General features: G+C 41.6%; 1 protein-coding gene across 1 annotated transcript in view; it reads left to right on the forward strand.

Annotated features, from left to right (window-relative positions):
* The first annotated feature begins 7,821 nt into the window (after nt 1–7,821).
* The window catches only part of LOC109036661 (uncharacterized), a 64,526-nt gene continuing 49,781 nt past the window's right edge, over nt 7,822–22,566 (forward strand). The window contains 1 exon segment of the mRNA XM_019051011.2: nt 7,822–8,194. Within this exon segment, the coding sequence (XP_018906556.2) occupies nt 8,167–8,194 (28 nt within the window). The 5' untranslated portion in view covers nt 7,822–8,166.

Raw genomic sequence — 22,566 nt, forward strand, 5'->3', positions numbered from 1 at the left:
AACCTCCCTCGTCCGTGCAATACAGTATTCGAAATAAAGCGGGTACTGTGAGTTAGTTGGAGTGAACGAACCGGTTGACTGGATAATCAATCGTAATCGGATCCTGTGCAATACCGGAGATGCAATTCTGAGCGGAGCCGGAATTATGTAAATGTTTTAATCAGTCAAACAGAGAGGGGAAACTGCACTCTAGTTCGCTTAGAAGTTACAGGGCTACGAACTCATGCAATTCTGCATCAAGTAAACGGACAGTATCAGTTAAAATGCAACAAGCATTTACCCCCCCCCGCCCCCCCCCCCCCCCATTTTCACGCCTCCTTTAATTCTTAAGAAGCCGTAAGATTACTACCCTCAATGAGAACTTGTGTAAGGTTGTTGTGGATGTATCCCGAAATTTGGACAGATCGCTGAGTGTCTGACAGATCGCGTTTTTTCCTAAGAAATCCCGAATTTTAGTTTCTTTTCAGGATTTGTCAAATAGGCGTTGATTACATTGCGATGTGTCTAGACACTTCGCGACTTGTTCAGATTTTGGGATCTGCCTACAACATGATGATACCAATAACCGCTAATTCCTGCATACTAGACATAGAAACCACCACAATCACAGATCAAAGTCAGCGAAATCACAGCTTTGTGCTAAAACATTGCTATGATTTTGCCACAATTGTTTGCAATAAATTGCCAGCGATAGAAAAATTACATTAAAGTCGAATACCTTATAACTTATAAAAGATGTGTTATCCGGATATTCAACATGAGACAAATGTAAACATTTTAAAAACTTATAATTTATTGCGTCATGAGGAGAAATAAAAAACTTCAACGTTTATTTCAAAAACTTATAGCCGAAAAATATAGTACAAAAAACTTTTCGGCAACTTAATTTTCATTACGATTTAAATTCAGGCTAAAAATACGACAAAAACTGTTTTGGAATACAATGAACATAAAATCGACCCTGCTAATTTGCAAGATGCCGAATGACTGTCATGCCGTTAGGCATTGAAAAAATTGTCGCCTAGTGCAGTGAGAACGTCTGCCCAAGAATCCATCTGCTACAAGAATTTACTTTTCTGCGATTTGAAGCCCAGGCAGTTTGCCGCGTCGCCTCAACTTGCAATCGTGACATCATATTTTCTATTATATAAAATCATATGTACATGTGAGTATCGCGTAACGCCTGCTAACCTCTAAGGCGCAAAGCCCCTCGGGGGGTTGAGCCGCGAAGTGGTCAAGGGACGTCCCCCTTAGTTAACTAAAATGTTTGCCGAGATCGCTCAATTTTTCGGAGTTCGGCAGTTGTCGACAATGCTCAAGTGGACCTTTTTAAGGTCATTAGCCGGCAAAAAACGATGCTCCTAACCGCAATCATCCTGTTTAAAATGCCTAAGTGCGTAATGAGAGGCTTGATGAGCAGACTAATTGTCAGTACGTACCCGACTTCGTTCCTCTTCACTTCAGAGTTCAGTGGGTCAGTAAATTGCGCGTGCTCGGGAGAATTCGCCGTTCCACGCGACGCGAAGATGGCAGCAGCATAAAACGAAGCCAACCGGGCTCAAAGACCGAAGAAACGAATGATTCACAGACGAAACCCACCATTATCTCGTCGACTCTAAATTTAATACTGTTCCCGCCGCGAGGCAAGTATACGGTTCTAAGGACATGATAAACGTCACCTTTCGACTAAAGTATCACAAGCGCCACGTGAGGTTTCAAAATTTCCGCTGCCATTTTATTTTTTACAGAGAAATTGTTGGTTGAATTTGTTTGAAAATTTCACTGAATTTTATCGGCACCACAAAGAAAATTTAGCGCAATTTTCGGACAGCTTCTTCGAACGATTTCTCTGTAAAAAAATATAATGACATTGGAAATTTTTAAACGTCGTATGGCGCTTGTGATCCTTTGGCCGGGAGGTGACGAAATGATATATCGGACGAGCTTTAAGCCAAAAATTAATTCAGTGTATTCAACTACCTACATGATTCCTTGCGCTGTTGCAAGACATTCTTTCCAACACATCAAAAATGTGAACCGATTTTTCCTGCTTTTAACTCATATTTGAACAAACATTATCCGCCGTCATATTTTTCACGTATAGTTTAATCCAGTTATCAGCATTTCTTAGTGAGAATATTTCGCACGAGTTAAACCAGTTGATGCGCGGTGAAAGATATTTCAAATGCGCAGTATGACAGCACTGGAAAGGAAACACATTGGATCTAGAGTCCAGACTCTTGAAAACATTGACAAGAAAAAATACTCTCGATTCAATCGGATTTTTGCTTGAATCATAACGAAATCCGCTTTAATTAAGAGGCTTGGTTCTTGATTTAAGCTAGATTCTGATTGAATCAAGAGTACCGTTTCTTGTCGATGTTTTTAAGAGTCTGGACTCCAGATCCAAGGTGGTTTTTTTTCCAGTGTTTTTTTAGTAATATTTATTGAGCACCTGAAAAATAGCGTTAATAATTTAATAAAAACTCTGGACGGAACTTTCTTTAAAGTAAAATTTAGGAAAGTACTAAAATTGATATGTTATGGCTCCAACCTTTCAAATATGGAAAATAGCTTTGAAAAAATGACCTACATATTAAGGTGATTGACAGTGCGCCTTTTCAAATGAGCAATACTTCGATACCGCCACCTCCTTTTCGTATACGTATATCGACGGTGAAACCATCAGACCACGTTTGTCGGTTTGCAACGTTGCACTCTTCCTGTAGTACTTTTTTTCCAGTGAGTGCAATAAGTTTTTAGGAACTTCTGCATCTCTCTGTAATTTTATTATTTAAATTCTCATCCGAAGCTTTAAGCGTTTCTGAAGAGAGCACAATCCGACACAAAAGACAGTCTTTGTCGTAAAATTGGCAGGGTCCACAGCGGAGTTAAACATTCGGCGCAGAGAACAGGAGCGAAAAGCGAACGGTCGATTCGAGACCGGGACCAAAGCCACGTCCAAGCACGTCCGCGCTTGCGGGTGATAACTTACAGTCACTTTCTCCTCAAGATAGCATCTCAAATTCTTCAGGTTTGACATCTCACTTCGGAGAATGAAGTAATAATCTTTATGAATCGTTCCGTCATTTCATCAAAAAATAAAGGAGTTTTATAATTGGTAATTGTAATTATTATAGCCCGTCGCATTTTTTGATTCGGATCGTAGTGCCAGGAGCACTGTACTTATTAAGGCAGTCCCTTACCGTTTTACGGCTGCATTTTCACTGTTACGGAGTTTTAACGTAATGCTTAATGGCTACTAATTGAAAATGGGCTCAAGCGCTTGAAGCTTGAAAGTGAAAACGCTTCCGTTTTCTACGTGAAATTAGAGTGTTTTAACGAGCGTAATGTGAGACTTGACGGTGTGGGATCGCTGAGGTATAACACCCCACTTGTAACTTCAACTGACTTCAATAGGATTTGCCTTTATATTAATGACGGAATGCCATTTAATTTCACGGACTCAGTTAGTCGGTAAAGCTTGCGGTTAAGACTATAGCAAACAAAACTTCGCCCTGTCATTTGCAGGGACAATTTTGGTTGCTACTTCCATGACTTCGAAGCGGAACTAACGAATACTGTCGCCGTGTTTAAACCATTGAACCGTGCATTGAATTTTCTCAGTGTATGTGGAATCCTCCGAGAGAAAATGAAATATTGCCTTGGTCACTGCCCCACCAAGTCACAACAAGTTGAATATCAAAATCATTTTCTAAAACCATTGTGTCCTTTGGTTTAACAATGTATGATGTACACATATTAGAGATCATTATCAGAACTAAAAACTAAATGCTAAAATCATTATCTAAAACAATGTGTCTGCACACTAAAAGCCACATCAATTCGCATGAAGCATTCGATTGAAAGCATGCCAAATGGCACACTTCTTTCTGTTTTCCTCAAAACTTGGATTTTAGAACTTGGGCTCTGAAGAAAAATATCGGTTAAATTGCAACATTAACTTCTCATTACAGGTCAATACAAATAATTTCTCTTATATTTCCTGCTCTCGAACACACTACTGTTCGCAGTAGCCGTAGATATACGCTTACTTGCCTCGCCATGTGCAGTCCTTTGCAAGACTTGTATGGTGTCAATTGTTCCATTCAAGTTTGTGGACTGCTGCAGGTGTAAACGTTTCATCTCTTCGGAGTTCGGTATATGTGATGTCCAAGTGCGGGTCATTAGCGTTGTTTTTAATCCGCGCGAAACACCAGCTCAAATGAGTTACTTTAATTCAGCATTCACCACTAAATGCAGTCGGTTCAGCTAAACAGATTAAACATTCAAAAATTTTTTATACGCGACTTCTAGTCCACATAAAGTCGTGGTCCATGTAATGGAGAATTTGCACGAAAGAATTTCATTACTGCATTGAGAGAGCTTAATGACCTCCACTCGTAGTATTTTTCATGATTTTTTTACGATAAGGGAAATTGTAGAAAAAATAGATTTACAAGTGAGAAAACCTTCCATGATTTTTTTAAGAAATGGAAAATTTTACAGAAAATTAGTTTTATAAGTGAGAAAACCTGCCGCTTTTTGACGTCATTAGGCATCGCCCGTTTAAATTTAAGTATTCAAACTTAAAATACACGTTCTCTAGCAGATTATATAGGTTTTTATCATATATATATATATATATATAGAGTCGCTTTATAACGCACTCTGGCGTTCTACGACACCCAAACGCCACATATGCCTGTCTTCCCAGAGGTTATCGGGCAACTGACACCGCAACCTCTCTTCGTCAACGCCCTGCCGCCAACCCTTTACGGGACGTCCCCGTCGCCTCTTCCCAGGTGGTACCCAATCCAAAACTTGTTTGGGCAACCTCTCCTCCGACATTCTTTGCACATGTCCATACCAGCATAACTGCCTGGACATGACGTCGTGCACGATATCTTTCTCAACCTTCATCACCTGGCGAATTCTCTCATTACGGACACGGTCCCGTCTCGAAATGCCGGCAGATCGCCGCCAAAAATCCATTTCAGTTGCCCTCAACATTTCTTGCGTTCTTTTCGTCAAAGGCCACACTTCACTACCATAGAGCAAGATACTTTTAACGATGGCATCATATATCCGGTGCTTGTTTGCCTTTGAGATGCTTTGATCCCAGAGCACCCCGTTCAGCATCGCAATGGCTCTCCTGCCCTGGATGATCCTGTCCTTAATTGCTCTATCCATCCTTCCATCCTGATCGAGCCAAACACCGAGATACTTATACTCGTCACACTCTTCGATGCGCCGTCCATCCTCAAGCTCTATGCTTTGCCGTTGATGCGCTGCTCCCACGACCAGCTTCTCTGTCTTGGACACACTAACGTCCATGCCCCATTTCCGATATTCTTCGACCAACTTCCGCGTCATGTAATCTGCATCTTCCTCATCTTGAGCTACAACGATCTGGTCATCGGCAAAGCATAGAGTATAAAGGGTCTGCCCATCAACGAGTGGAACGCCCATTCCCGCAACCTTATTTTTCCATTCCTTTAAAACGTGCTCTAGGTATACCTTAAATAGTGTTGGTGACAAGCAGCAGCCTTGTTTTAGCCCTTTTGTGACGAAAAAACCTCCGGACAACTCTCCACGACATTTAATTCTTGCTATCGTCCCGTTATAAAATGATTTAATTGCCCCCACAAGTCCTTTGCTAAAACCCCTTTTTTCCAAGGCTTCCCAAAGCTTCACTAACGGCACGCTGTCATAAGCTTTCTGAAGATCCACAAACACCAAGTGCAGCTCCTGGCTGACCGCCCTTTTCTTCTCGATGACCTGGGTAATGGTGAACAGATGGTCGACGGTAGACCTACCGGCTCTAAAACCAGCCTGTTCTTCGGCTTCCTGGCCGCTCCAAAACTCTTCGACCTTTGCCTTGAGAATTTTACCATAGACCTTGCTCAAGGTTCCTGTGACCGATATACCTCTGTAATTATCGCAATCTTGTTTACTACCTTTCTTATGACTGGGAGTAATCCAAGATTCCTTCCAATCCTTTGGTATTTCGGAACCATGCAAACAGTCTTGCATGAGTTTCCTCAGATGTTCAAATAGTTTACCGGTGCCACATTTTATCAACTCCGCCGGTATACCCCCAGGTCCAGGAGCTCTGCGAGTTTTCAGCTCCCTCACAGCCTTCACTACATCTTGGAGCTGGATCTCCACGTTGGAATCTTCTTTAGTGCTTATGACTCCGCCTTGAAACTCGGGTCGCCTCTCCGTTAATAAATCTTTAAAATAGTCCTCCATCTTGTCAATTGGTATCGGAGATATGATGTCGCGCATTTTATTTCGTCGCAACCCTTTGATCACTTTCCAGCCTTCCGTACTTTTCCGGCCTCCAAGGTAGGTATTTATCTTCATACAGCTTTCTTCCCAAGCCTCATTCTTCTTCCGAGTGATGACCCGACGGACCCTTGCTTGAGCCTGTTTGTACATGATTTTATCATCCAACTTTTGAGAAGAGAGAAACTGATGATACCTATTCCTTTTCACATTTATTTCCTCCTCTACCTCCGCATCCCACCAGTACGGTTTTTGATTATCATTTTTTGGATCAGAAACCCCCAGGGCCTCCGCTGCCGCCGAGTGAACGCAATTCTTGATAAACTCATACCGCTCTTCCGTACTGCCATCGCACGCATCTCCTAACTTTTCATCCAGGCGCTTTGCGTACAGAGCCTTGACACTCGGGTGCTTTAGGCTATCGATGTTATACTGAACTTGATGTACGCGTTGTCGCTCCGGTTGTTGATTGTCGCCTTGATCGTTCTGCGACACACGAGCGGGAAAGGCTACATCCGCTCTGAGGAAATAGTGGTCACTACCGCAGGAGAGTCCTCTACATACTCTCACCTGCTGGATCTTAAGGTTTGTTACCTGTTTAACGAGCACGTAGTCAATGATGGATCTTAAGCCGCGAGTAGGTTGGACCCAAGTATATTTGTGAATATCCTTGTGTTGGTAGAACCCGTTCAACACTTTTAGTTCCCTCTGCTCGCAAACGTCGATAATGCGGCTTCCGTTGTCGTTCACCGTAACTTCACCGAACGGGCCGACGACTTTACTGTTCACCCGGGATCCCGTTCTACCGTTTAGATCTCCCAACACAAGGACTTCCCTCCCAGGTCCTACCTTCACTACCTCCTCGTCTAGTTCTTCAAAAAACTGATCCTTAAGTGCAATGGTAGCATCATCATTGACCCCGTATACTCCCAAAACAGTGACTCTGTGACCGTGCAATGTTAGGTTCATCTTAATCATGCGAGCGTTGATGGCCTCCCAGTTCTTAATATTTTTTCGAAATTTTTTGCGGATCAGAATTGCGACACCCTGTTGTGCACGCTGATGTTTCGGCACTCCACTGTAGAATAAATCGTAGTCCCCAAGGCTCTCTGATCCGTGGCCTTTTTTCTTTGTTTCCGTTATTACCGCCACGTCGATCCCGTTGTTCTTTATCTCCGATACCACTTCCGTCAGTTTCTTGGAAATGCCTTGCACATTCCAAGTACCAAAAGCGAGTGTCGTTTTCCGTAATCTAAGTCGAAGAGTCCGTTTGTTTCCATGATTACCGAGGCATATGTTATTGGGTTTTTTGACATTGTACATTTTTTCCAAGGATCGGGGAGTCAGCCCGATGCCCCAACCCCCAACCTGGAGGACCAGGGTTTGATTTCGGAGTTTCCTCTCCTAGACAGGTTGCTTCCACCACAGCTAAGAGCCCTGTCTACCCACCCCCTTTGAGGCAGGGGCTACCAGCTGGGGTCCGCAGGATTGCTAAACCTGTGACAGTATAGTCCCCCATACGGAAGGTTTTTATCATATCTCCTGTAATAATCGTTCATTCCAGAAACCGTAAGTATATTATCATCCTCAGTTCAATCAATAGTTCTTTCTTAAACATGGAATTCAAAAAAATTCAGACACCTGTAAATTCTCCATTATAACATGACCCGGTATGGAACACAAATTCCATCATATACCTAAAATAACTTTTCCTGTAATAATTTAAATTTATGTGATGTCAAGGTTAAGCTAAAATGGTATTTCTATTTCTGTTTTCAGCGGTGTTTCGTACTGCTCTCGAATGGAACTAGTTTATTGGAGCGTCTGATTTTCCTCAGAATCCATGATGAAAAACCCAGATTCTCAAAAGAGATGATGGCGGCATGTGAAAGAACCTCACGAGGTACGTTGTTGATACCCATGACACCTTATACAAACTTAATTCCATGCTGATTTAAACTTACATTTTTGCTCCTAGTGTCCTGTGTAAATCCTCCGTTATTATTTTCAATTTTTCTGTGCTTAGCTGCCTTTTCCGATTGTTTTACGCTCTTCATTTCTGTATATCATTTGGTGCGACCATCATTTAACCGATTTAATTCCAAATATGGATATGTGGCACTATATGATTGGTAACCGGACTCATAAATTATTATTGGCCCAACGCATTTAGATACTCCGTGTTTTCATAAATTTGAAGCCAAATGCAGAAAGGTATTCGAAGCACGTTTCTCTAGAATGCATTCTTCTTTTTGCAACGCAGTCTTCATGCCTAAGTATACCTTCTCTTAGATTGGAACAACGTCCACGTTTTTAAGAACAAAGAAGGTCCTATAAGTATGTGTAATTTGCATCACTCCACAATAATCAATACATTTTTTCAAGAATTCATGCGGAGAATCGGTAAATTCGTCACAAAATCATCAAGGGTTATTTACCCCTCAGTGGTGATTAGTCATTTGTTCTAATTATTTTTCCTGCCACAAGTTGTCGTTATTCTTTTTTCCCGCACTCGGTATTTTGTCCCATACTGTACCTCCGACGAATAAATATTCCCCACTGGCTTTTTCCCTAAAGGTATTTGTCCTAATAAAAATTGAAATTTAAACACGAGTAAAGCGGAGGAGAAAAGTTTTCGACCTCATCTGGCAGCTTATATTGATTCCTTGGAGACAGCCCCACTATTTGAAACTTATGTCTACTTAACATATGAGTCATGTTATTCTTTTAAAATGCAACCTAGAACTAATTGCCGTCCGAAAAAGCTGGGAGGACATCTCACTTGCGAGACTAACTGTAATAAGACAAAAAATCGGAAGAGTATCAGGAAAACTTGAAGGAAGAAAAAGTGTTTCAGGAAAAATGACTTGCCACTCCCCTCAGTGATGAATAGAGTTTTTAAAGAATGTATGAACCCCAAAGACGATAGGAACAATGACAAAGCGCGGATAATGAAAAGGAAAAAAATCCGAAAGTATTCGAGGATGATTAGGAGCTATATTGTGTCCAGGAGTCTCAACTTTCGGAGATTGAGACTTCTTTGATGCAACCGCAATTTTTACTCACTTAATTTCAAAATTAATTAGTGGCACGGCTGTTAAAATCGTGGGTATTCCTCAAAGCGGACGGTTCCTCGGCTGTGGATCGCAAAGCCACGTTCTTGTGGTCTGATGATCTTTCCGACTTCGCTCGCCGATCGTTCGCCTCAAAAATTTTAGAGAGATCGTATTTTCGACGTACCTTCTACTTTCTCATCTAATCATCCGACCATGTGGAGCAGTTTTTGCTCATGCGTTTGAACGGGATGGGGATATTGGAATGTGTATGGAATGAATTATACAATATAATAATTATTATGTCCTTGACTCTTAAATCTTAAGATGATAACGCATGTTTTGCCTCAAATCAATCAAGCGAATGAACCGTTTCTTAAATTTTGAATGATTCGGAAATGCGGGCAGTAGCTCGCCCAGAACTCCTGGATACTTTCTTTCTTTCTTTCTTTCTTTCTTTGCACGGGCCACAGAGGTGTAAATGGCCTTCGATGCTAAAGCACCGCTTTAAAATAAACTTATCTTACTACTGCTACTACTACTACATAGTTACGGGAAGTAATTCCGGGAGGTGACTGTGAAGGATGCCTGTGTACGGATGCTATACAAGTGCGCACGACTAGACTTCTTCTCTTGAACTCAATGGTTTCGGTTACGATATTTAGTTTTGGTTCTGCTAAATATAGCATTTTCCATCGCAAGTAGTTAATTTTTGTTTAATCCCCAAAAATTTACCTTTTTTATTTTGAGTAGAATCTTCAATTGACTTAAATAGGATTGTATAATATTACAATTATACCATCGAAGTATTCAGTAAGTACTTTAATTTACGAGGTCCGTTCAATACAGACTTCGAAGTAAAGTCAAAACCGTGTCGCACTGGGGAGTAACTGATGCGGCTGTCCCCACGATTAACCGTACCTTTGGATTCCGAGAAAAACGGATTAGATGCCTACGCGCGCGGGCGCGGCTATCATCCTCCACAGTCAATACAGACTAGGAATTTTTTTTAAAAGGTTTTTTTCATCTCTCTCTTTCATCATCTCTAATCATGAAAATCTTTTAAAGTCATCACCTCTGAACGACTCAATTCATGAGCCCTCCTCATCTCATCACAATCGCAGCAAGCCAAGAGACTTTAAAACGCTGAGTTAGGAAAAATAAACAAGGTATAGATGATCCCTCTTACAGCTCCCTGATGTACAATATTGTAAAATTATTATAACGTGCTAATGATCTTCATAGGTACGAAAAGATTTTCCACGATCATCACGACAGTGTCGACGGATCGTGATGAGGGCCCGTCGCAGTTTCTTCATCGGGAAACTTGCTTATTATGACTCATAAATTTCAGGTGAAGGAACAAAAACAACCATATCGCAATCTGGCAACTATGTAATTGCGATCATGGAAGATCTATTCGCACCTCCGACAATCATTATATCATCATCATCATGGTTTTTTTTTACGAGGCTGCAAAGTAAATATCATATTCGTTTCTCTATATCCCATGTTCCTCTTAAATTGGAGTTAAGCAGTTCCTTTTTAACCTTTTGTTGATTACATTTGTTAAACGTAATTGAGCGGAACATTTTTTTAGCGGCACGGACGTACGGACGTGACATCCTCACCCTTCCAAACTTCCGAAAAGAATTTTTTTTTTTTTTCTTTTTTTTTTTTTTTTTTTTTTTTTACTTACACGGAAGTCATACGGGCTCTTTCGTTTAAGTACGTCTTAGTGCGCTGAAAGATTCGAAGCAAGCATCCATGCCCTATATTTCGGACGTTGCTCTATCTTTTTTCTCGAGAATTTGTTTATCTTTCTGCGAGTTTAATCAGGATTCCTGGCTTGCAGTTGTGTGTACTGATTTCCTTTGTTTTCTTCACTTTTGTTACTTTTTGATCTTTCGTTCTTATCTCTGCATTCGGTAACTCTATCAACCCGTGTTACTCATGTTTCTCTTTATAGAGGAACAATACTTTTGGCGGCCTCAAACCAGAGCAGAGCGTGTCTTGTAATTATTTTATTGAAGATATTGTTTTGTGTCACGTTGCTGTAGGATTCATAATAGGAAAAGATGTTGGACCTAAATCGCAAGTCTTCAGCTACGTGTATTTTACAATGTAGCACATCAACGTTTTGGAAAATTGGGATTCATGGGTTACTATTTTGAAGTAGTGGAAAAAAGGCCATCTGATTATCGCTGCAAAAGGTCCTGTTTTTTTTTTTTTTATTTTTTTTTTTTTTTTTTTTTTTTTTTTTTTTTTTTATTATATCAATGTCCTGACCACTGATGCGCCGGAGTCTTTTAAATAGTGATAACGTATGTCTATTACTGAGTATAGGTATTTAAATGTAGCTTAAAATCCATTATCTTTTACTAAAATATTTTTGTAAAAAAGAAAAGAAAAAATTGGGCCTCCCGGCCAATTTATGCGCGGCGCTTCGCGCCGCGTACCGGCGCTTCGCGCCGGCATTTGGGGGGCTTCGCCCCCCCCATCCACTTCGCGGATTGGTGCGGGGACCGCACGGGACTTTCTCGCTCGAGCCGGCGCTTCGCGCCGGCATTTTGGTGGCTCCGCCACCTATCCCTCAACGATCTGATTCTGTAAATACCATTTTTATCGTGTTTGTTGAAACTTAATTGGAACTCCTCAATGATATGTGATGAACATATTCAGAATCGCTTGTCAACACTGAGAGGCATCTTCGATTAAATAATACACGAATAATGCCACACAGTGAAGACTGCGATCCTTAAAAATCTTAGCAATTCTAAGATTCTTGAGGATCTACTGAGGTAATTGACAGAATGCTTTAGACATGGTCATAATCTCGGTGGAATCATTCATTGGTACAACAATTATATAAAATAGTAGACTATGAAACAGTACTCACTTAGAAATATTAAACTTAAAATATGATCTGAAAAAAAGCACATCACAGCTACAAGCCCTTTACTTATGAAATAAAATAATAAAATTATAAATTAACTCAAATCATTCATTTCGCACTAACGCACTATGAACGGATACTAGGTTTTACAACTTATTTTATAAATTATACTAACTATAATGAACTAAACATCGAAAATGAAAATTATTAATATTTTCATTTGGTGAAGTAGGAATAGAAAGTTAGGTTAGTTCCTAAAAATTACCCTGCAGCTGTTACTCTTGGGCTGTTCCTCAGAATTTTCTCAGTTCTCTTGGAATATGCCACTGGCCAGTAGGATTAGCTCTCTGGCGTCCTCCAGGACTCCAGCCAGTACCACGTCTTAAGCATGAATAGAGAAAGCTTCTCAAGAACTGCCTAAAAGGCGACTACATATCGGAATTTTGTAAACTGCTCCTAAGACACTTGTGTCAGATTCTTCTCTGACGTGGCATTGGCCAGTAGGATTGGCTCTCTGGCGTCCTCCAGGACTCCAGCCAATACCACATCTGCAGCATGAATCAGACAAGGATCTCAAAAGCTGCAATAACATAGCGATTAACGCGAATTTTACCGGGCTGTTCCTTAGAATTTTCTCAGTTCTCTTGGAATATGCCACTGGCCAGTAGGATTAGCTCTCTGGCGTCCTCCAGGACTCCAGCCAGTACCACGTCTTAAGCATGAATAGAGAAAGCTTCTCAAGAACTGCCTAAAAGGCGACTACATATCAGAATTTTGTAAACTGCTCCTGAGACACTTGTGTCAGATTCTTCTCTGACGTGGCATTGGCCAGTAGGATTGGCTCTCTGGCGTCCTCCAGGACTCCAGCCAATACCACATCTGCAGCATGAATCAGACAAGGATCTCAAAAGCTGCAATAACATAGCGATTAACGCGAATTTTACCGGGCTGTTCCTTAGAATTTTCTCAGTTCTCTTGGAATATGCCACTGGCCAGTAGGATTAGCTCTCTGGCGTCCTCCAGGACTCCAGCCAGTACCACGTCTTAAGCATGAATAGAGAAAGCTTCTCAAGAACTGCCTAAAAGGCGACTACATATCGGAATTTTGTAAACTGCTCCTGAGACACTTGTGTCAGATTCTTCTCTGACGTGGCATTGGCCAGTAGGATTGGCTCTCTGGCGTCCTCCAGGACTCCAGCCAATACCACATCTGCAGCATGAATCAGACAAGGATCTCAAAAGCTGCAATAACATAGCGATTAACGCGAATTTTACCGGGCTGTTCCTTAGAATTTTCTCAGTTCTCTTGGAATATGCCACTGGCCAGTAGGATTAGCTCTCTGGCGTCCTCCAGGACTCCAGCCAGTACCACGTCTTAAGCATGAATAGAGAAAGCTTCTCAAGAACTGCCTAAAAGGCGACTACATATCAGAATTTTGTAAACTGCTCCTGAGACACTTGTGTCAGATTCTTCTCTGACGTGGCATTGGCCAGTAGGATTGGCTCTCTGGCGTCCTCCAGGACTCCAGCCAATACCACATCTGCAGCATGAATCAGACAAGGATCTCAAAAGCTGCAATAACATAGCGATTAACGCGAATTTTACCGGGCTGTTCCTTAGAATTTTCTCAGTTCTCTTGGAATATGCCACTGGCCAGTAGGATTAGCTCTCTGGCGTCCTCCAGGACTCCAGCCAGTACCACGTCTTAAGCATGAATAGAGAAAGCTTCTCAAGAACTGCCTAAAAGGCGACTACATATCAGAATTTTGTAAACTGCTCCTGAGACACTTGTGTCAGATTCTTCTCTGACGTGGCATTGGCCAGTAGGATTGGCTCTCTGGCGTCCTCCAGGACTCCAGCCAATACCACATCTGCAGCATGAATCAGACAAGGATCTCAAAAGCTGCAATAACATAGCGATTAACGCGAATTTTACCGGGCTGTTCCTTAGAATTTTCTCAGTTCTCTTGGAATATGCCACTGGCCAGTAGGATTAGCTCTCTGGCGTCCTCCAGGACTCCAGCCAGTACCACGTCTTAAGCATGAATAGAGAAAGCTTCTCAAGAACTGCCTAAAAGGCGACTACATATCAGAATTTTGTAAACTGCTCCTGAGACACTTGTGTCAGATTCTTCTCTGACGTGGCATTGGCCAGTAGGATTGGCTCTCTGGCGTCCTCCAGGACTCCAGCCAATACCACATCTGCAGCATGAATCAGACAAGGATCTCAAAAGCTGCAATAACATAGCGATTAACGCGAATTTTACCGGGCTGTTCCTTAGAATTTTCTCAGTTCTCTTGGAATATGCCACTGGCCAGTAGGATTAGCTCTCTGGCGTCCTCCAGGACTCCAGCCAGTACCACGTCTTAAGCATGAATAGAGAAAGCTTCTTAGGAACTGCATTAAGTCGGATATTTATGAATGAGGGAGGTCCTTTGAGGCAAGCTCGGCATAAGTTTCACCGGCTAAGGAATCAAGTTCAAAATAGATCGGTTTGTGGTCTGAAAAGTAGCTTTCGTAAACTCCGCGCCTACCCAGAGGAAAGTTCGAGAAAATTACATCTATTTGCGTATTGAAATCAGTCGTCACAGTTTCAGGTAAAAGTGCAGACGTCATTCCATGAGTTTTTAAGAAAGGCAAAAGACATTTTTCACGATGACCAATTATGTCAAAGTTGAAATCTCCTAATAGTGTCACCCGAGATTTTTGAGGAATCAACACTTCGATAATCGATTTGAAAACAGACACGGGGGTTCCAGGTGATTTATAGCCAGTTAATACCCAAGTGTCTCCTACTTTGAATCGAATTGCCTCCATCACGAATTTTTCACCTGTTTCCTTCCTTCCGTCAACTTGGGAAACATCAACTCCGTTTTTAACGAAACAGAGCAATCCACGCGGGGCCCTAATTTTATCACAATCGGACCGATACGCGATTCGAAAGCCAGGAAAATGAATTTCATCCGTAGGTAAGGTCCAAGTCTCCGCTAAGATCAGTATGTCCGCTCTGGAATACCACATATCAGACTTTACGTCACAGCTGTGCTTATTAAAAGATCTCACGTTATGATATGCAATTACGAGACCACTCTTATTTTCCAAGTTCCAGAACGCGAGTTGCAAAGGATCTTTTCTTAACCTTTCCATTTCAAGCACAATAGGATCGTTGGGTTTTGGTGGAGGTGGCGGTTTAAATTCTCCTAGAATATACAAACCCGAAAGACTGGTGACTCTGCTAAAGGCTACGTATGTTACCGGCCTAGTCCATTTCCCTGGCTTACTGAAGTCGATACACACTGATTCGTATGTTTGGCCCTGACTTTTATGACAGGTCATTGCTTCCGCGGGAACGACAGGGAACTGCACTCGGACGATTCTTAAACGACAGTCTTTAGATCCCGAAATTACGACACTTTTCCTACTCAACGGTACAAGTCGCGGATGGAGCTTCATCGCCTTCATGTAATCACGAACAGCCAGTCGAGCATTACTGCCTACATTCGAATTTTCACCAAAATCGAGCCAAATTCTGTCAATAATCGTGTCTTGATCAGGCTTGTAAGTAATACTGACTAAAGTACCGACAGCGCCGTTGACCAGGCCATCGCGAACACTAACATTAATGGTGATCATGTACTTGATCCCTACTTTAAAGACTACTCTATGAGGTAGGCCTTTTAAATCATCTAATTTTTTGTTCATCAAAGATCTAACCGCGTAATCGATTCGGCTTTGAGTTGCCTTACCTAATACAGTATTTTTCGCCTCAGAAACGGATTCTGCTTCCGGACACTCGAAAATTTTTGCCGCATTAAACGCGTCAACCTGCTTATTGAAACAATATAAACGAATAGCCTCTTTTGGGACATCGGATTCATTTTTTACTTGCCTCGATTTAAAAAGCTTCATATCTTCTTCAGTGAGCGTGCCCCAACATAAATTATTGAGAGCTTCGATGAAAGCTTTTTCACCTTTTTGCCTCATAATTTCGGTTAATTCAAACATCTTAAAGTCGCGCCAGTTGAAGTTCGATTCTAACAGAAGACTAAGTTCGGTGATATTAGGGGGTTTAAAAATCATAGAGTCCTGCACGGGAGGGATTTGACCAAAATCTCCTACGACAATAATATTTATACCACCAAAGGGGTCGGTGTTTCTTTTTATTTCCCTGCATCTCTGCTCAATGTAAGTTGCCATTTTACCGCCTAGCATGGAAACTTCGTCTATAATAATCCATTGACAGTCCCTTAGTTCTGTAATTAAATGACTAGCCGATGCAGGATTGAGTGGCGGCATTTGGCCTCCGTATTTGGTCACTGGCAGGACGAACGCTGTGTGGACGGTAACGCCACCGATTATATATGCAGCTTTGCCTGCATATGAGCAAAGGAGCACTTTTACACTATCAGGAGCAAAATTTAGATTATTGTCGTAGTGTCGGGTCACGGATTGGAAAATTGTTTTAATCACCGTAGATTTTCCAACCCCACCGGCCCCGCTAACGAATATATGTTGGAGTCCTCTATCTATTTTCGCACAGTGGAGTACATGCATGCATATTTCTCTCTGTTTGACATTTAAACGCCGAAACATTGAATGCAGCTCCTCAGTTTGAACTCTTTGCGGCGCTGTTATCCGATTTTGCTCGACTACGGTATCACTACTTTTGCCACCCTGTGCTAATACATCGACATTCTGATCAAGAGGCAGCTGATCAGCAGCAAATTCATCTTCTTCTTCAATTTCCCTTTCTCTATTTTCATTTATGGCTGCTTCTAAAGCGTCTTCAAGGACCTCGTCTTCATCAATAGCTGAAAAATTACCCCTATTTTTTTTAATAATATCGATGCATTCGCGGTACTTCAATTCAAGGTCGCATTTTTCGACCTCATCGACCTCATTACGCCACGGATAAAAAAGACAAATTTGTTCGCGGTAGAAATTTGGAGGATCGATAAGTTCTTTGTAACGACGGTACCGAAGAACTTTTCGTTTTCCTCTCTCTTTGTAAATATACTCTTCATCTGCGTCGTCGTTTTCATCCTCGTCGTCCTTTCTATTTTGCCTAGTGTACGAAGTCGCGAAATCTGCTAAACAAACGTCATTTAACTTTTCGGGCCTTTTGCTATATTTTTCGTGAATATTTTCCGCGTAAATATCGCCTGAGTCAGCATCCAAATTCCGAAGTTGAGCATTCATTTTTAGCATCCGCGTACGTTCAGCGATTGGGGACGTATTTACGAATACAATACTCCTGCTACTCTTGATGATGGGGAGTGGATAGCTTTGGTATACTGCCTCTTGGGCTGACATCAAATTCGCATTTATAAAGACGTTCGATATATTCCGTAATTTTTCGCGCACGTTGGTGTACCCGTTCTTTATATCGTCGGCAGCTTCTTGGAGCAATTTAGAGAGACCAGCATCTGCCTTACTGATATAATTAATAATATAACTTGCGAGCCCGTATTCTTCCAGAATAAATTGCATATCAATATTAGCTTCGAACAGATACAAAAGGGTTTTGTTGTGAGCATTAATCGCGACTTCTCTGCTAGTCCTTCTTAAAAATACCTGTGGTCTTTTAAGAGAACTCCTAATAGCAAGAATGTACCTATCTTCCGTCATACCGAGTTCCTTCAAAATTTCGTCGAAAGTGACCAATCGTGGTTTTGAAAAGAAATCTTCACACAGGTCGCATACTTTTTTCCAGTCCTCTTTTGACTGTTCTGACCTTTCATTTTTTTCCAAAGGGCGCAATATGGTGGTTGCTTTCATTGGCGGTAAAGGGAAATGAAAACGACATTTTTTCACGTACCTCCTTCCTTTATAACACGTCCGGGTGTGCTGATGCGTAACGTAAGCCGTGTAAGGGCAATGCTCCTCATGAGCACACGTAATAAATGTATTAATGAAATCGACGACTTTGCGCACCGAGGTTTGATCTTCCGGGTTGTACAGGGGAGCATTTTTCAACCACAAAAATATATGCTCATGAGGTGATCCGCGTTGTTGGAATTCCACGCGTTCGTAAGAATCCTCTACTCTGTACTCGCTTCCAAACAGACCGTCTGCTTGTCGTAAATACCACATTATCTTTGAAACTTTATAATCGAAGTACCGAGCGCATGTTGTCGGGTCGCTTTTAATTAGAGCCGTCTTTTTATTAAAACTTAATTCGACCGCTTCTTTTAAGGAGATTTTCTTTCCTTCATTTATTTGCACTAAGCCTTGGATAAGTTCCGGCCATCTGTTTTCCGCTGCAGAAAGAGTAAGAAACAGCGTCGGCTGACCAAGTTGCCTGAGCATGGCCATCAACCCCTTCTTTTTATCCTCTAACCACGCGGGGGAAGATCGAATGTTCTTAAGTACGCGAAAACCTTCATCGTGTTTAATTAAGGAGTCAAGACAAGCTTTATCTAAAATATGGCCGGCATTTAAATTTTCTGTCCTTCTAGTTTTCCTCAAACAAATATTAATGTTGGACAGACATGCCAACTCCATCTTTTTCTTCGCCATGTACAAAATTCTAGTTGGGGTACAACTTCGGCGGTCACATCTTCTGAGTTCCGATTTTACTCTCTCTGAATAATAAATTTTACCGATGGGCGTATACGGTTGTCCGCAAAAAAGAGATGGAAAAGAAAGCTCCTCTAAGTCTGGCTGCAAATGCCAGGGCACCGGTGCCTTACCCTGACCAGGCGCCATGATACGAATGCGATCGTTCAGTTCGGCGTCTCTGTTCATAAGAAGCACTTCTTCGTCGACTTCTTCAATTAATTCCTCCGGTTCTACAGGATCGTCTCCAAGACTATTCTCATTTCCCGCGTCACAGACTTCGTTAACTGGTACCATATTCGAGGGATCAGAAGGAGTTGCCGCGGGGCAATTACGTTCTTTCACAGTTTTTTCGGTTTCCTCTACTGGAACGCCCTGTTCTGGAGGGACTTCAGAGGCGGGCCGCGTCAAATTCTGATCATCAGAGTTTACCCTATCACTTGGATCCACGATGAAATCTACCTCCTCATCAACATTCAGACAATGAGCATTTAAAAAATTTTCATCGATGGAAATGCCATGCTTAACGTACAGGGGAGTGCTCTTAAGGTAATTCAATGCATCCGCAACCTTAGATGGACGAATTGTCTCATACATGTAATGAGAGGCGTGGTCTAAGTGCCGTTTAAGCTTTATTTGCACGGTTGCCATGTTATCAAATTGTCGCGGAAGAACATTCACCATGTCATTGACCTCGACAGGAATATTTACGACACTACCTTTAAGTCCAAGTTGTGGATTAACGCTGCGCGGTTTTAATGGTCTAATTTGCATAAAATTAATATAAGGAGCGACCATGCGTTCCTCTAGGGGTTTCAAATTCGCTAAACATGCCGGAATATCTGGGAATTTCAACCCGTTGATAACTGCTAACTTAGGAATTTTACCTTTTTTGACATATTGTTGGCATGTTATACACACTTTGTCTGTAACGACACTACTGACGCTACGTGAGATAGCACAAAAGCTCCTCAAACCTAGCTTTTCCTCGAGTTCTTCCCAATCAAGAGTTCGAATAGAGTGTGGGAAGAAAAGGCCCTCACAAAACATGCAGATCGAATTTGGAAAATCGGATCGGAAATTGATAACTTTTAATTTTAATGCATCGGCTCTAGTTCCACCATCATGCAAAGCAGTCCTGTACTCTTCTCTAAATTTTAAAAACTGATTTTGCCTCCTTTCATTCATTCTTTGAGCATTGTTATTTCTTTCCCTCTCTCTGGAATTTTCATTTTGTCTAGCTTTTTTCTTGCTTCGCAAACTGGCTTCACGGTCTTTTTCCTCAGTAACAATACTTTGCCTTTTCCTCTTCCTGAACTCTGTATTTTCTTCCCTTTCGTGCGTTCTAAATTCTTCGTCCTGACGTTTTTGTCTCTTAGCTTGCGCTTCTTTTTCCCTTTCACTTTGCCGTACGCTAGGAATGCTCCTTTTTTTCCGGAGCAAAGAGTTTTCTTTTTCTCTGAAATTTGGATTTGCTCTCTGCTTCTGCTTTTTCTGCGTTTCACTTTGTTTTTTCGAAGGTGCATTATTTTCCCTTCGCTTCCTCTTATTGTCAGCGTCCTTTTTCTTTCGTAAATTTTCGCGTTCTCTTTTGCTCAGTTTACTAATTTTTGAAACTTGACTTTTCGTCAAACTATTGCCTATTTCTTTTTCCGGAAATGCGCCGTTGGAGCATTCAAAGACATCAACAGACAGCGAACTACTGATCATGGGATCAAACTCAATTTGAGTATCTTCATGATGCTGGGGAGCATTATCCGCAGTGGACATGTTTCCGCTGTTACTTGTCTCTGTGACCAACACGGGGGCGATACAAAATAAGCTAAGATTATTTGAACTAAAATTATAGCGAAGCGTTGCCACCATAGCTTCCAAACTCTCAAAGCTCGCTAAAGTTGCGACTGCGTCATCCGAAGCTAAGCGCAGTCCATTTCTATCACGTTTGTGAGGGTCGAAAATCAAGAAAGTTCCGTCTTTTTTGAAAACAGCCACCGAAAGTAAGGAGCATGTTAAAATGCCATGCTCGTATTGGTCAAAAAATCTGGTCAACTCTGGAAATAATTCAGGAAGTATGCCTTGGAAAGGCTCTAGAGGAACAGATATATTGAACGTATGTCCTAAAATTTCAACGACGGGATGAGTCTCGTCGGCGGGGAAAAATCCGGAAGCATCGAGACATCTTCCAAAACGCTGTTGATAAGTCTCAACCGACAAATAATACAATCTATTACCACAATCAAGAGTACCATCGACGATGATCGGGCTCCAAGAAGGAAAAGTGATTAATTTAGACATGCAGATAGCTGATAAACTCATGCATGTGCACTGCTTGTTTCTACCATACCCTTCATAAATACGTGAGTCTTGACTTCTAGTTCCGCGGACGATAGCGGCCGGAGGATGGGGCAAATTTAATAAATCGGTCTGATTTTTGGTAGGCTCTGCCACAAATCCTTTCAAAGATTCCGAATAGGATTTCATCATTAAATTAGGGATAAACAGACTAAAATTGGCATCAATGTAATTAATTTGAACGAAATTTTCAAGGAAAGCCTTGAGGTTCAATTTAAATTCAAGGGTGGGTCATTTTCAAAGGCAGTCTCAAGTACAAATAAATTGTGAGAGATACTACAAAAAAAAATAAACGCTAGGTTCTAAAATTATTAAGCATCTGAATTGTAAACAGGTAGGTACTATTGAGCCCTAATTCTTATTATTAAACGCATGCAACTTACAAATACGAGTACCACAGGTGAGGAAACGGTGGAGAAACGGAGACAACGAAACATAAACAACACAAAAATAAAGTTCAGTGGAACTATTTTTCAAGAGAATAAAATAATTAACACTGACTTCACACTTTAAATCACAGTTCTCCTGAATATAAAAGGGGTAAGAAACGATTAATCCAAAAAATTCTTCAGTTTCCAGAGGAATAGATTCAAAACGACAGAGCAATCTTGCAGCAGTGCAGTCAATACCAGCCAATTCGTTCAAGATGTAGCAAATGAGTCATTCATTTGTTTTTTTCATAATGAAGAATTAAAACACTTAAGACGGGGCATGACAGGTAGTGACAGGTTGACGGTGTGATGCCATGACGAAGTAAAGGGGTACCTCTGCACCAGAGACAAGTTGTCTTGCTGGTTGCAGTCATTTCCTCGTAAAGAGCGGTCGTCATTTATAGAAACAGGTTTTGTGGCAAAATCGGTTGCGATTTAAGTTTGTTAAGCCGTTAATTAATGAAATTAATCGACTCTTCTTATGATAATCTCATCATTCAGGAGGTGGTGGCGAGCGGAGAAATGTACAAGCCTACGTCACATCAAGCAACGATATAGCAAAAGAAGATCGTGACATATTTGGGTCACGTAATGCGTGAAACCCTCATTCCCATTGGACAGTGTGCATCTTACGTCATGGCCAAAACCAACAACGGCCGGCTTGCCACCTCCTTCTGCATGCGCCCGTCCGTTCTCCATTCTCTGCTCAACCATGGACCAAGAGAATAAATAAGGACCCCCAACTCCGGTTAGCGCTGACATCAGCGCTCCCTGGCAGAGGGTGTAGTGAACTAAACCGATGATTGGGTCTTCCTGTTTATATTTCCATGCACCACCTATTTAGGCTTATCACTCAGTAGTGCTCATCAAGACCAATCCACACAGGTCAGTCATTCCGGTGGACGAGTTTTGGTACTCTACTGCGCAGTGACGTACTATTGAGTGCTTGCAATGTATTTCTTATGGGTGCACTCAATAGTACG

This window comes from Bemisia tabaci, chromosome 5, assembly GCF_918797505.1.
Source record: "Bemisia tabaci chromosome 5, PGI_BMITA_v3".
Taxonomy (NCBI): Eukaryota; Metazoa; Arthropoda; class Insecta; order Hemiptera; family Aleyrodidae; genus Bemisia; species Bemisia tabaci.